The sequence below is a fragment of the Parasteatoda tepidariorum genome, chromosome 8 (genome assembly GCF_043381705.1).
Source record: "Parasteatoda tepidariorum isolate YZ-2023 chromosome 8, CAS_Ptep_4.0, whole genome shotgun sequence".
Lineage (NCBI taxonomy): Eukaryota > Metazoa > Arthropoda > Arachnida > Araneae > Theridiidae > Parasteatoda > Parasteatoda tepidariorum.
This window is the reverse complement of record NC_092211.1, coordinates 51,384,859-51,400,132: the sequence shown is the minus strand read 5'-3', so window position 1 is coordinate 51,400,132 and position 15,274 is coordinate 51,384,859. Positions and strand designations below refer to the sequence as shown.

Here is a 15,274-nt window from a genome sequence, read left to right as displayed (position 1 = left end):
TTTTTTGAGTGAAGAGCCACTTGCACAGCAGGTAGATCAACAAAGGGCCGCAATCATATTTACTTATGTTAGCGGCAAATATGATTAAACATTAGTGTTCTAAGAACTGATTTCTTTTATCAGTACACTCAATAACATATTTTTAGACAACTTAAATAAGTAATTTTCAGATAACATAAATAACTTAAATAAGTTAAATTTTGCTTTCCGGATTTTTAATAATTTTTTTTTAGATAAATAAAATATATTTTTTTAAATACTTTTAAAAAATAATTTTAATAATTTTTCTTCTTTTGTCATTATTTTTTATTATTTTCCATATTTTCTCAATATTTTAACTTTTATATTTTAACATTATTTTTCAGATATTATTTGTATTACTTGAATTATTAGAGGCTTTAAGAATTTAAATAGAAAACATTTCCTCTTTAGCTTTTTCCTAAAGAAATCACCTAAGCTAAAAAAGAATTTGCAATAAAATAAATTACAAATATTAAGCATTTCAAATATTACGCAGTTTAAAAGCTAGCGTTTTCCTCAAATTTTCGATTTCTTCATGGTACAATAACATTGAATTAAAATAATGATATTCTAAATGCCGCGTACAAATGCATAGTGCCAACTGCCAAAACTACGAAAAAATAGCTTTTTACACAAATAAATATTTGCGATGAAATACGCACAAACAAATTGCATCAAATAGTGATTACATGAATTTGCGATTGGAAATTCGCGTGTCGTATTAATATCGTAACTAAAGAAACGGAATCGTCGAAATCACGAAAAACATAGCAATACAACATTTACAACAACAATAAAAACTGATTAAATTTACAATGAAATTATTATGAATAAAATACGGTAATAAGTAACTATTTAAATACGTAATTTAAAATTCGCATGCCGTAATAAAAATTGGAATTTTTAAAACTACGTAAGAATGCATTGCAGAAACTGCTGCAAAAATTATTGAAAACCAACTTGGATTTATAATGCAATTGACATGAAAAGTACGGCAAAAAAGTGATAAACGCGCGATTTATATACGAGAGTTGCGTTTTTTAAACAAGTGCAGGCAATTATTTATTCCATTTTTTTATCATCATAGTATGAAATTCAACTTAAATTTAAACAAAATGAAGTTTTTATGAATAAGTAAAGTACCTTATATTTGCAAATTATGTAACATGTATGATACATTAAGTTTAATTTTCACAATAATAATCTTTCCTGTCTGAGTGTGTTAGGGTCGCAGATAAATTTAAATTTACGAAGATATATGTAGTGCGGCAGATTTATCGTTTCTATGGTTTTCAATTCATAATTTTAGAAAAATGCCTTCACATGAGCATACTGTCGAAATATGCTATTTAAAAAAGATTAAATATTATATAAAATTACTTAAATTAAAATTGTTTTAGTTTGAATGAGAATTTAAAATAAATCTAAATTGCTCCCACAAACAACAGAAAAGAACTTGCCTTTTAATGAAATTTATTTTACGAGTATACAACGTTATAAATCAAACGATTTAATTAAAAAAAGATAGACAAATAACATAATTCTGTCAGACAAAATTTAAAATAGACCATCCAGTGAATAAAACTTTCTTTCTATAATCGTCTGCTATTATGGATGACAGCGGAATGATGATACATAAAAGCAAATGAAAAAAAAAGTAAAGAATAATACGAAGAATTAATAATGAATGAAGAAAAAAAAAGTCAGCAGGTGAACAAGAGACTACTGCAACATCGTCTTCCGTTGTTCCAAAAGCAACTTTATTGTTTGCAAGGATATGCAGGTCACGTTCAGAACTTAACACCTCACTCTTCACGGTTAGGTTAAACAACAAAAAATAAAGATCACGTCGTTAAAAGTGATTAGAAAATGAAGTATTACACAGATGTGTTTAAAAGTTTATTTAGAATACTAATAAAAATCCTTCTCTTCTAAAATCGCGGTCAAGTGTTAATTATTGTGAAACAGACAAAGCTATTAAAAGTTTTACAATGTAAATAAATAAATAATAATAAAAATAAAAAAACGAAGACATATCGTTTTTAAAAACACAAAACCGTTAAGCCGAAGTTAGAACGTTAGTTCTCTATTTGCTTTCTCGCTCATAAAACCAGTATTTCCCCCTCCCCCTTGTTATTTAAAAAATAAAAAAAAGTTATGTTCGGTCGAGAAACTTTTATATAAGTTTGCTCATGTAACAGTTGCGACAGTATACAGAGTTGAAAAAGTTGGAGGTAATTTTTTTTTAATAATCTGTTAGTAATAGTTAATCTATAACGAATGTACGGCTATAAATGTTAAGCTTTGCATCCTTGTTATTTTTAGAAGCTTCGAGAACTCCCGATTTTAATGGAAAAAAAACTCGTTAAATGACATTTACATGATATATATTTTTACATAATAGGTTTTTTGTCGAAAGTGGATTTTTTTCTGCAATTCAAAAAGAAAAAAAAACTAAGCATTTGGTTAATTTTTAAAAAAAAAAAACTATTTTAAGTATAAACTAAGAATTTTCGCAAAAAAAAATTAAGAAATCACATGTACACATATAGTTTGTAAAAATAATAAAATGTATCATTACGCTGGATAGTATTCCACACTTGTGCAGACAGTCCTGCCAGTATCCGGACAAAATTGAGGTCCAGGGAGAAACACTGGTTTGTATGTTCTCCATGGTGAAGGATAGCACATGAGAAAATATGAATTCGTTAAAAGGAGAACAAGTGCTACCTGGAAAAATAAAAAAGTAATTATTGCCTTATCTATTAGCGCTTAAGTCGCTATTTTTAGAAATATTTCTTTAAATAACAAAAACATTATGGTCTAAGACAGTTCCTGAATGGTGCCGTCTGATTAGTCAGAAAAATCACATGATTAGACTCTTAATTTTCAATGAGATTTCGAAAATCTCTGGCTGGCTTCAGCTCAAAATGAATAAAAGAAAAGAATATAATAACGATTAATTCCAAAAGAGAGAAAATTGTGATCGCATTAATGCGAATACTGGTTACCCATTGATCAAGCCATTATACGTTTTTTAAGACACCATAAAATTTTTTTCCTTCGAAATATTCATATTTATATTAAAATTGCTTCCGAGACAGTCATTATGAATAAGTTATAAAAAGAACATAAAACTACTTTAAATTAATATTATATGAAAACATTAAAAAGGCACTCTGGTAAAAATAAAGAAAAAGTTCCAAATTTATCGTCTGCTTTTTTTTATTTCATCTTAATGTGCTGCATTTTTTTTTAAATTAATGCTTATGTTAGCCTGATTTCAAAGTTGTTTTTTTTTCTTTCTTTTTTTGAAAAAAATAGAAGAATCTGCAAAATTTAGAACGTCTATGTAAAATGAGGAAAACTCAAGCTGATTGTAAAATTCTGTAAGATTCTAAAATAAAAAAGTATTTTCGCAATTGTATTCTCAAAAATGCAACTGCATTCGTAAAAAAAATAAAAAAATCATCATCATCAAATTGGAATTTTTCACATCAGTAAAAAAGAAATCTATTACAATAAAGAATTACAGTCAAAATTCTTTTTCATTTGGAAAAGGCGAAGAACAAGCTGGGAAATCATGTGTAATTTTAATTCTTAAGAGTCACATTTTTTTTAGAATTCAGCCGTGACACTAGGTAAAAAAAGGATAGGACGTATTTTTAAACAAAATCCACTAAAACGTGGATTTCCTAAACAAAAAGAGAAGCACAAAAATATATGTATCCGAAGCGAAAAAGAAAAAAAAAGAAAGAAAAAAAAGAAAGAAAAAGAAGAAGAAAAAAGAAAAACACTAAATGCGTGGTTACTAATCCAAAAGAGAGGCACGAAAATGTTTCTAAAATGAAAAAAAAAAAACTGGTTTCCAAAAAAAAAAAGTTGTTTAGTTGTTAGTAGAAGTTGTTTAATTAAATGTAAAAGGTTAATTTAAATTTGATAAAATGGATTTTGCACCTAAAAAAAGCTGTAAAATACGAAAAACAAACAAACAACAACTTTGAAAATATTTTCATAAAGTAGTTAGGAAAAATAATTGAAATCATGGGTAATTTTAATTCTAGCAGAACAGCGAGTCTCCTCCTTTTTAAGAACTCAGCCGCGGCAGTAAAAAAAAGAAGATAAAACTTTTTTTTTTGTTGTTGAAACAAAAACAAAAGCATGGATTTCCTAAAGAAAAAGAGAGCACAAAAATATATGTATCCAAATCGAAAAAGAGAAAAAATAAAAAAAAAACACAAAATACGTNGAAAAAAAAAAAAAAAAACACAAAATACGTGGTTTTAAAACAAAAAGAGAAGCACAAAATTTTTTTCAAAATGAAAAGTGATACACAAAAAATTTTTCTGAATCGAAAAAGAAGAAAAACACAGAAACATGANAAAAAAAAAAAAAAAAAAAAAAAAAAAAAGAGTCGAAGCACAGAAAAATATATTTCCAAAACAAAAATGATAAAAAGCACAAAAATACGAGTTACAGATGCACAAAATAAGGCAAAACATAAATAAATAAATAAAAATAGAAAAATGGGATTCTCAAAACGTAAGAGAACAGGAGGAAAAAAGGGGTTTTCAAATCTATAAAAAGTAAAAAACCAAAATGTAGGTTTCCCAAACACAAAAACAACATTTCTCCAAGTAAAGCTCATTTTCATGCATCATTCCAACATTTATTGCTAACGATTAAAAAAAAATTTTTTTTTCTATTCAAAACAACGTAAAAAGATACTATTATACATACACAAAAGACATTAGTCTTGAAATCAAACATTCCCTCTAGCATTACACATAAATAATAAAAGGTACATGAATCATTAATAACGGGTTTTCTATCATTTGTCAACGTTTTTAAGCATCGCTAAAAGAAAATGGAGGAAAACAATAAGAAAAAATCTCTATATATCTATTTAATCAAAATAATTATAATAATAATAATTTTGACTTAACAAATTAAAGAACTAGAAATTCTCTTTAATTCTCTCATTGTTCAAGCCCACAGCATTCTCTACAAATATAAATGCGTAATCGAGTTCTACAAGTTGGCGTCATTACTTGAGGTAAATCTGATTAAAAACTTGAAATCAGTAAAGATTTCTGAAGTAATTCATTAATTTGAGATATAATATTAAAATAATATGCCTGTTTAACGTAAAAATGCATGAAAAAAGAAATAAAAATGCTGAAAAGGAAATTTATCAAGCAAATTATGCTTGATTAATGGAGTTTTTATTTATATGCTTAAATAATGTGAGGCATTATTGTTTCGTTGGGGTTGAATTAATAAATTTTTTTCTCATTAAATGCATTGTGCCAAAAGAAAATAATATACGATTAATATATAATATTTTAATACATAATTGGAAGCATTTTAAAGATTTCAAATTTTTTTTTTGCATTTTTCAAAATTATTTATTAATTTTTATTCTTATTATTTAATAATTATTCTAAAATGTGTTAATTACAATTTTTGGTGTAAAGATTGATTCTTCACTCTATTGAAAGAAATTGTCAAAGTTAATAAGGACCCACAGCTAATAAAACCAAAATTTAATTTTCTGAATGTTATAATAATTTTTTGAATTTTAGATTATATCTTTTCAATGTCCTCCATTACTTTAAAATTCTATTATTTGACGGAAAAAATAGAAATTGGTATTATGAGTTCATTTTAGACATGAATCTAGTATTATCAAAATAATTTAAAAAATGAGTATATTTCAAAGTTGACAATAATATTAAGGTTATATTTTATAGATGACAAAGGTATTGCGGTTGATAATGGTATTACGGTTAAAATTTAGAGGTGACCGTAATATTATAGGTACATTTTAGTAATTGCAGTACTAGTATATTACAATTGAAAGATGAGGGCCGGGATAGCCTGGTTGGTAGGGCACTGGGCCCATGTCCATGAGTTCATGGGCTCGATCCCCGCCGGCTAAAGACTCCCCGTGTAGTAAATGGTGACTGATGCACGTTAACTCTGTCGAGTCGCAAAGTCCTCCATGTTTTCATAACAAATCAATACCTCTGGGGGTACTGATCTGGGAGATTCCTTGTCTTCTGGATTGGTTCAAAATTAGAAGGACGAGTTGAGCAGTAGTAGTCGTAAACATTGGGTCGGCTGTTCAATGACGGATATGAAATAAAATTAAATTAAAAGATGAGAGTCTCGATGGCTCAAGGGGTAGAGTGTTCGCCTTCCAATAAGGCGAGCTGGGTTCGAATCCCAATCGATACGGTCCGCATCCGGATAACACCGACCACAGTGCTGACGTGAAATATCCTCAGTGGTAGACGGATCATGGGTTAGAGTCTCCTTACCGTCAAGCTAACCGTGGGAGGAACTCGTGGTCTTCCTTTACATGAAACGCAAATGCGGGATAGTTTCATAAAAATGTCCTCCACGAAGGAAAATTTCTCCCAATAGTTGATCCAGGAGTTTCCTTGTCTTCTGGATTGGGTTCAAAATTACAAGGCTACTGAGTTGAGCATTAATAGCCTTAAATTCTGAGTTACGAACATCCTATATTTTCCATGTGAAATCGTTTCCCTTTATTACCTATGCACCCCCTACTGAAGATGCGACATCAATATCTCTTCTGATTGTTACTGTTTATTTTCTTTGTAATGTTTGTTTGCTTCTAAGTAGCACTGTTTTCTGGATTTCATATTTAATATTCTACCTATTTGTTAAAACTCTAATTTGAAAATTTTGAATATGTTTGCTTACGTAATTGAACTGTTGCGCTCACTTTGAACTCTCGGGGTGTCCCCGGATGCCCCCTTACGGGGGCGGGACGGGGTTAAGCTTAAACCCAAAATTGGGTCGACTGTTCAACGACGGTTATTAAATAAAATAAAATGTCACTATGCTACATCATACCAAAATCTAGCTACCTCGCATTATAAGACGGCAGCTAGATCAAAAACCTTTCCTATCGAACTTTGCTTATTTATTACTGCAACAACCAGCATTGTTTTCTTCTTAAATTTTAACATCTTTTTGTCAGTAAACATTATTCAAAATAAAATCATCCTTTTCAACATCAAAATCATAAAACTCAATTTTCATTGCATATGTGTTCCCTTCTTTTTTGATCATAATCATTTCATTTCACAAAAATTCGATTATGAATTGTTTTTCACAATATTACACCGACAATAAGCTCTCTTTTTTAATCTATCATTGCAACAAACAACAATAACAAAAGGTTTTAAGTGAAAGTAAATACGCGCCAACGTATTCTGATCGCATGAGTGAACTTAAACTATCTGGAGAAAAAAAGAACTTTCATAATCTTGCTCTCTAAATCTGTCAATGAAAACACCATCGCTGCAGGTTGGATTTCCCCCGCCTAAAAACCTCAAGACAGAAGACTTCTTCTTCCCTTGACCTTTCACGCGGGGCCCCTGTATTCTTTACTAATTACTAGAAACCTTGGAAGAGCACGTAATGATTATGGAAGTCCGTCTGTCTTTGTTCTAACGTTACTTTGTATCCAGTTCTGTTGGAAGGGTGTTTCTTGCATTTTAGAATATTCGTTCCTCAGGGAAAACCCCTAAGTGAATGACACCTTAAAATTGTCCTTTTATTTGTTTTAGAAATTAAAAGGAGAAAGTTACACAATACTTAAACTTATGACGCTAGGATAAAGTGGGCAATAACTTCAGAAAGGGGATTTGCCCTGTAAACGTTTGTCCTGTAAATTATTTTTCAAATTTATTATTGCATGATTATATTAAAAACATTTTTTTGAACAGAATATTTTACTCAGGCAAAATATTTTATGAAGAAAAAGCTATGATTTTCAAACGAATTTAATAATGATATTATGAAATTATTAAAACTTTATTCTTAACCCTTTAACGGGCCCTTTATTTCTAGTAAAGGTAAATTAAAGTATTTTTGGAATTGAAATTGTTTCAAGAACAGTAATTGATATTAAAAAAAAAGAAACTCATTTAGTTTATAAAAATGCCATTTTTTTGGTGGTAAATATATTTAACATGACTGATTACGAACTTACTGACTTTTATTTTTCTTTATTTATAAAATAAATTCCTTAAATGCTACAAACTTCAAAAGGAATTATGTATTTTATAACTTTTATACTTTTTTTAAAAGTGACAAAGGTTACCAATTTTATTCAAACTCACTTCAAGAAAGCTGAAGTTATTGAAAAATGGAAACCTAAATTAAAAGTGGTAAAACATGGTGGTAAGCATACTTACCACGGCCTTCAAAAGGGGTAAGACTACTATAATTCTTAATGTTCTGAATATTCTAACTTAGGGGTGCACAATCTGTCATTCGTGGGCCACATGCGGCCCGCGAGAGCTCCTAAACACAATATTTTTTTTCTTTGTGAAGTAAAAATTGAACGGAATATTTGACTCAGGCAAAATATTTTATGAAGAAAAAGCTATGATTTTCAAACGAATTTAATAATGATAGTCTGAAATTATTAAAACTTTATTCTTAAGACTACTATAATTCTTACTGTCTTGAATATTCTAACTTAGGGGTGCACAATCTGCCATTCGAGGGCCACATGCGGTCCGGCAACTCATGATGTGCGGCCCGCGAGAGCTCCTAAACACAATTTTTTTTCTTCTGTGAAGTAAAAATTGAATGGAATATTTGACTCAGGCAAAATATTTTATGAAGAAAATACTATGATTTTCAAACGAATTTAATAATGATATTATAAAATTATTAAAACTTTATTCTTAAGACTATTATAATTCTTACCGTTCTGAATACTCTAACTTAGGGGTGCACAACCTGCCATTCGAGGGCCACATGCGGCCCGCCGACTGTTGATGTGCGGCCCGCGAGAGCTCCTAAACACAATTTTTTTTTCTTTGTGAAGTAAAAATTGAGAATCTTCGTAATTTCTCTTCACAAAATATTGAATCTTAATATGTACTGTAAGTTGTTAAGTTTAAATTTTTGGTAGTTAAGTTTAAATTTTTGCCTAAACATTATGAAATTTTTTTAAATAAAGTTAAAATTTATATTACTCATTAAAATATATATGTAGTTTTGTTTACACATTTATTCTATGAGCATTCTACTTTTTTTTGTTAGAGTTATAACATCTCTTTTCCTAAAATATCAGCAGAACAATAAAAATATTTTCAGAAAAATAAAAAATATTAAGTTTTTTTACTGAATGAATTTTAATAATTAAAGTATTCAATTTTAGGAAAATATGTTACTAAGTTTACTGATGAAAATATTTATTGTTCTGAGCACCAATTACAAGATAAAAATTATTATATTTGCCACCAACATGACTAAATATGCATACTGTCCTTCGATAGTTAACTTGCTGTGCAAGTGGCCCTTCACTCAAAAAGATTGTGCACACCTACTCTAACTGATACAATAACTAAAATTAAAATATTCTTTTTATTTAAGAAAATATTTATTGGAAATAAGAATTTTTTTTTAACCATAAAAGAATTTCTGTACCATATATGAGTTTAAAATATTTAAGTGAGGTTAAGCATTCCCGCAACAGCCCGTTGTGGGCCAGGGGGTTCATGAAGATTAAGTGGTCAGCACTGAGCACAACCCACTCTTACTTCCCTGACAAGCTAATACTCATCGATTTGAAGATGGGTGAGCTTCAAGTCACCATTGGGAATCGAATCTCAGTTCTTCACAATGACAGGTCAGTACCCTTACCACTGTGCCATCGCGGCTCTTTAAAATATTGAATTAGAATTTTATTTTATTTTATAACAAATTGTTGAACAGCCGACCCCATTATTTGGGTCTACGACTACTAATGTTAAACTCTGTAGTTTTGTAATTTTGAATCTAGTTTAGAAGACAAGGGATCTTTTATATGAAGTATTGGGAGAAATTTGCTTTCGTGGAGGACTTTTCGGTGGAACTACCCCGCATTTGCGTTACATGGAGAAGAAAATCACGAAAGCCTCCCGCGGTTAGTTTCACGGCACAGGGACTCTAACCCATCATCCGCCTCCCACTGAGGATATTTTACGTCAGCACTGTGGTCAGTGCAAGCCGGATGCGGAATTCGTATCGACTAGCAATCGGTGGGATTCGAACCCGGTTCATCACCTCATTAGAAGGCGAACGCCTTATCCCCTGAGACATTTGTCTTTTTTTTCTAAGTCACTTCTGTACTGACATACGCTTTTTAAGGGCCTTTTAAGCTAATTGTTAACCTGGGGTATACACACGCCTTTGTTCGAGAGTGAATTCATTTTCATTAATTTTCACTTTCTTATTTTATTTCATAAATACTATTTACAATTATTTTGTACTTCAATAACATATTTATTAATATTTTGCTAAATATCATACAGCGTTTCGTAAAAAATCTCTGCCACAAATTTTCCTTTTTTTTTTTCTTCTTCTTTTAATTTGGAAAAAAAATCTCGTAACTTTCTGAAGAAGCGAGCATCATCAAACGGCTCCTTCGTTTGTTTTCCTCAAATATGCTTTTTCTTAATAAGAACAATTTCTGAAGTGGCGTAAATAACGTGACAGGAGACGCAACACGAAAGGCGCTTACTTAAAGTAAATTAAAATAATGACAGGATTGCCACGACCTTCAAGAATACTTTTCTTCGGGCGCTCTCAAATTTTGATACTGAACGTGGCTTATATTAGTGACTTGTAGTGATATTCGATTTTTAATTCGGTTAAAAAAGGTTTTATTTAATAAGTAATTAATTAATAATTTTTCTTTGGATTATACGATACATGTTGTTCTCATAAAAAATATATTGAGATGTGGGCGGTGTTCATTGACCTGTTCAGTTTTCCAAATGCTGAAAATGAGCCTCAAAATTGCTTTTCCTGACAGTGGGAAAATATCAGGGGATAGAGCATTCGCCTGCCAATGAAAGCGAGACGGGTTCGATGGCTAGTCGATACCAATTCCACACCCGGCTCGCACAGACCACAGTGCTGACATAAGATATACTGACGTGGGGGTTTTCGTGGTTTTCTTTTCCACGTAAAGCATGTGTGGGTTAGTTCCACCAAAGAAACCTCTACGAAAGCCGCAAAAATTGATCCAGAGTTACCTTGTCTTCTGAATTGGGTTCAAAATTAAACGGCTGAGGAGTTGAACGTAAATAGTCGTAAACCCAAAATTGGGTCGGCTGTTCGACGATGGTTATAAGGTAGAATAAAATACAAATGGGAGAGCCGTGGTTGGCTCAGAGTATATGGCGTTCCCCTTCCAATGAGGTGAACCAGGTTTGAATCCCAGCGATGACTGATAGATACGAATTCCGCACCCGGTTCGTACCGAACACAGTGATGACGTAAAATATCCTCAGTGGTAGACGGATTATGAGTTAGAGTCCCCTTGCTTTGAGGCTAACCGGGAAAGATTTTCGTGGATATCCTCTGCTTGTAGCGCAAATGCCAGTCAGTTCAATTAAAAAGTAATCCACGAAGGCAAATTTCTCCCAATACCTGATTCAGGAGTTTCCTTGTCTTCTAGGTTTGGTTCAAAATTACAAGGCTATGGAGTTGAACATTAGCAGTCGTAAATGCAAAAAATTGGGTCGATTGTTCACAACGACGGTTATAAAATAAAATAAAATACCCGTGGGATATCCTGTTCATTTAGGAATATTAAGAATATTTGAATTTAGTTCTCGATAAAATAAAATGTGATGGCCAGAATTTGATTGTTTGTGGCCATCTCAAAATAATATTCGGTCAGCAAGGATCTTAGGACAGCAAGGAGGGGCAGAAAGTTTCCTTGTTTTCTATGGTAATGGGGTAGCATATAATAAAAAAATCAATCCTTGGCAAAATAGAGGTAAGCGAAAAAAAAAAATTCATTAGAGAACCCGTAACCAAATCTATATCAATCAGTTGATTGATTTCGGTGTTGCGCTTGATGTTGAAATCAACGTTTCTGGAAAATACGACACGTTTTATAGCTGATTGCAATTTTAGAAAAATCAGTGCAATATTGAACAAAAACATGCGAAGCAGGACGTTTTGGTCCCGTTAACGTTCTTCCCTTTTGCCATTTCTGTTTCTGTCTTTTAAATATTGAAATTTATAAAATTTAAACAAATGAGAAAAGCATTCCAATGCAATTTTAATGATCCTTATTTCTAAATTATTAATTTCTGTCGTAAAACATTTTTGCCTTTTTTCAAGGTCAAAATTGTTTGAAAAGAGTTTCCAGAATATGATGGAACGGAAAAAAGGAATGGGACGCTTGAGGGCAAAATAAAAAATTTAAAAAAACAAGTCGAGTTAAAAACATTTTGTTTGCTTTAAAGTCAGAGAAATGAAATTTCGTAAGATTCTAGCAACTTGTATTTTTTGTGACTAAAAGAAAAAAATGTTTGGCGAAGTTTTTTTCTTCTTCCTCCACTCATTAAATATTATTTATGAATTTCGTATGTTTGGGGGGAGGGGAGAGGTTTTCCTAAACCACCCTCCAAAATTATACCTTTAATAGAATGAGAAAAAAGGAGTTAAAAAAAAAACAAATGTCTCCCTCCCACAGTTAATAATTTTTAAATACTTAATAACCATTTAAAATTCTTCTGTCACTGATGGGATCGAAATGCAAGTACAATATCGGTAACTTGAATCCTAATATTTCGCAAACTAAGGTGCTAATTTGAGTCACATTTTAGTTTAAATTGAACCATAGGAGCCGTGGCGGCTCAGGAGAAAGAGTGCTCGCCTCCCAATGAGGTGAACCGGGTTTGAATCCCGGCAATGGCTGGTTGGGTCGAACTCCGCACCAGGCCAGCACCGACTGCAGAGCTGACGTAAAATGTCTTCAGTGGTAGACGAATCATGGGTTAGAGTCCCTTTGCTGTCAGGCTAGCCATGGGAGTTCTCACGGTTTCAACGCAAATGAGGGTTAGTTCCCTCAAAAAGTCCTCCACGAAGGTAAATTTCTCCCAATCCTTATTACAGGTGTTTCCTTGTCTTCTGGATTGGTTTCAAAATTACAAGGATACGGAGTTGAATATCGGTAGACGTAAACTGAAAATTGGGTCGGCTGTTCAACGAAGGTTATAAAATGAAATAAAATAAAATAAAATAAAATAAAATAAAATAAAATAAAATAAAATAAAATAAAATAAAATAAAATAAAATAAAATAAAATAAAATAAAATAAAATAAAATAAAATAAAATAAAATAAAATAAAATAAAATAAAATAAAATAAAATAAAATAAAATAAAATAAAATAAAATAAAATAAAATAAAATAAAATAAAATAAAATAAAATAAAATAAAATAAAATAAAATAAAATAAAATAAAATAAAATAAAATAAAATAAAATAAAATAAAATAAAATAAAATAAAATAAAATAAAATAAAATAAAATAAAATAAAATAAAATAAAATAAAATAAAATAAAATAAAATAAAATAAAATAAAATAAAATAAAATAAAATAAAATAAAATAAAATAAAATAAAATAAAATAAAATAAAATAAAATAAAATAAAATAAAATAAAATAAAATAAAATAAAATAAAATAAAATAAAATAAAATAAAATAAAATAAAATAAAATAAAATAAAATAAAATAAAATAAAATAAAATAAAATAAAATAAAATAAAATAAAATAAAATAAAATAAAATAAAATAAAATAAAATAAAATAAAATAAAATAAAATAAAATAAAATAAAATAAAATAAAATAAAATAAAATAAAATAAAATAAAATAAAATAAAATAAAATAAAATAAAATAAAATAAAATAAAATAAAATAAAATAAAATAAAATAAAATAAAATAAAATAAAATAAAATAAAATAAAATAAAATAAAATAAAATAAAATAAAATAAAATAAAATAAAATAAAATAAAATAAAATAAAATAAAATAAAATAAAATAAAATAAAATAAAATAAAATAAAATAAAATAAAATAAAATAAAATAAAATAAAATAAAATAAAATAAAATAAAATAAAATAAAATAAAATAAAATAAAATAAAATAAAATAAAATAAAATAAAATAAAATAAAATAAAATAAAATAAAATAAAATAAAATAAAATAAAATAAAATAAAATAAAATAAAATAAAATAAAATAAAATAAAATAAAATAAAATAAAATAAAATAAAATAAAATAAAATAAAATAAAATAAAATAAAATAAAATAAAATAAAATAAAATAAAATAAAATAAAATAAAATAAAATAAAATAAAATAAAATAAAATAAAATAAAATAAAATAAAATAAAATAAAATAAAATAAAATAAAATAAAATAAAATAAAATAAAATAAAATAAAATAAAATAAAATAAAATAAAATAAAATAAAATAAAATAAAATAAAATAAAATAAAATAAAATAAAATAAAATAAAATAAAATAAAATAAAATAAAATAAAATAAAATAAAATAAAATAAAATAAAATAAAATAAAATAAAATAAAATAAAATAAAATAAAATAAAATAAAATAAAATAAAATAAAATAAAATAAAATAAAATAAAATAAAATAAAATAAAATAAAATAAAATAAAATAAAATAAAATAAAATAAAATAAAATAAAATAAAATAAAATAAAATAAAATAAAATAAAATAAAATAAAATAAAATAAAATAAAATAAAATAAAATAAAATAAAATAAAATAAAATAAAATAAAATAAAATAAAATAAAATAAAATAAAATAAAATAAAATAAAATAAAATAAAATAAAATAAAATAAAATAAAATAAAATAAAATAAAATAAAATAAAATAAAATAAAATAAAATAAAATAAAATAAAATAAAATAAAATAAAATAAAATAAAATAAAATAAAATAAAATAAAATAAAATAAAATAAAATAAAATAAAATAAAATAAAATAAAATAAAATAAAATAAAATAAAATAAAATAAAATAAAATAAAATAAAATAAAATAANAAGAAACTATTGGTGGTTCTTAAAGAGTTCAGTAATGGTTTGTAAACATAAGATTATTTTCAGCTGTTATAATCGTCCCTTTACTTATTGTTACAATCGTCGCCAAGATGCCATTTCAGCTTCATTTGTTAAAAACAATGCTAGTTAATTAACAAAACTAATTTTTTTTATTGATTTGTTAATTAAGGTGTCCACTTACATATTCGGTTAATAATTTTTATTTGTTTAAACAAAATTACTTTGTTACAATATAATATTCTAATACCAAAAAAAGTACTTACATAGCGTGAAAATATCTTTTGTGATGTAACTCTTTCAAAAGTACATAAAAATGGTTGCCAGCA

General features: G+C 27.4%; 1 protein-coding gene across 2 annotated transcripts in view; it reads right to left on the bottom strand.

The window, feature by feature from the left end:
- LOC107456996 (protein spaetzle 5) overlaps window positions 1-15,274 on the bottom strand; it is a 32,150-nt gene that overhangs the window by 12,047 nt on the left and 4,829 nt on the right. The window contains exon 2 of one of the 2 annotated variants that reach the window (XM_016075012.4): window positions 2,603-2,751. The exons of the other annotated variant lie outside the window; for it this stretch is intronic. Coding sequence (XP_015930498.1) covers window positions 2,603-2,751 — 149 coding nt within the window. The remainder of the gene's footprint in view (window positions 1-2,602; window positions 2,752-15,274) is intronic. 2 annotated transcript variants of the gene reach the window in all.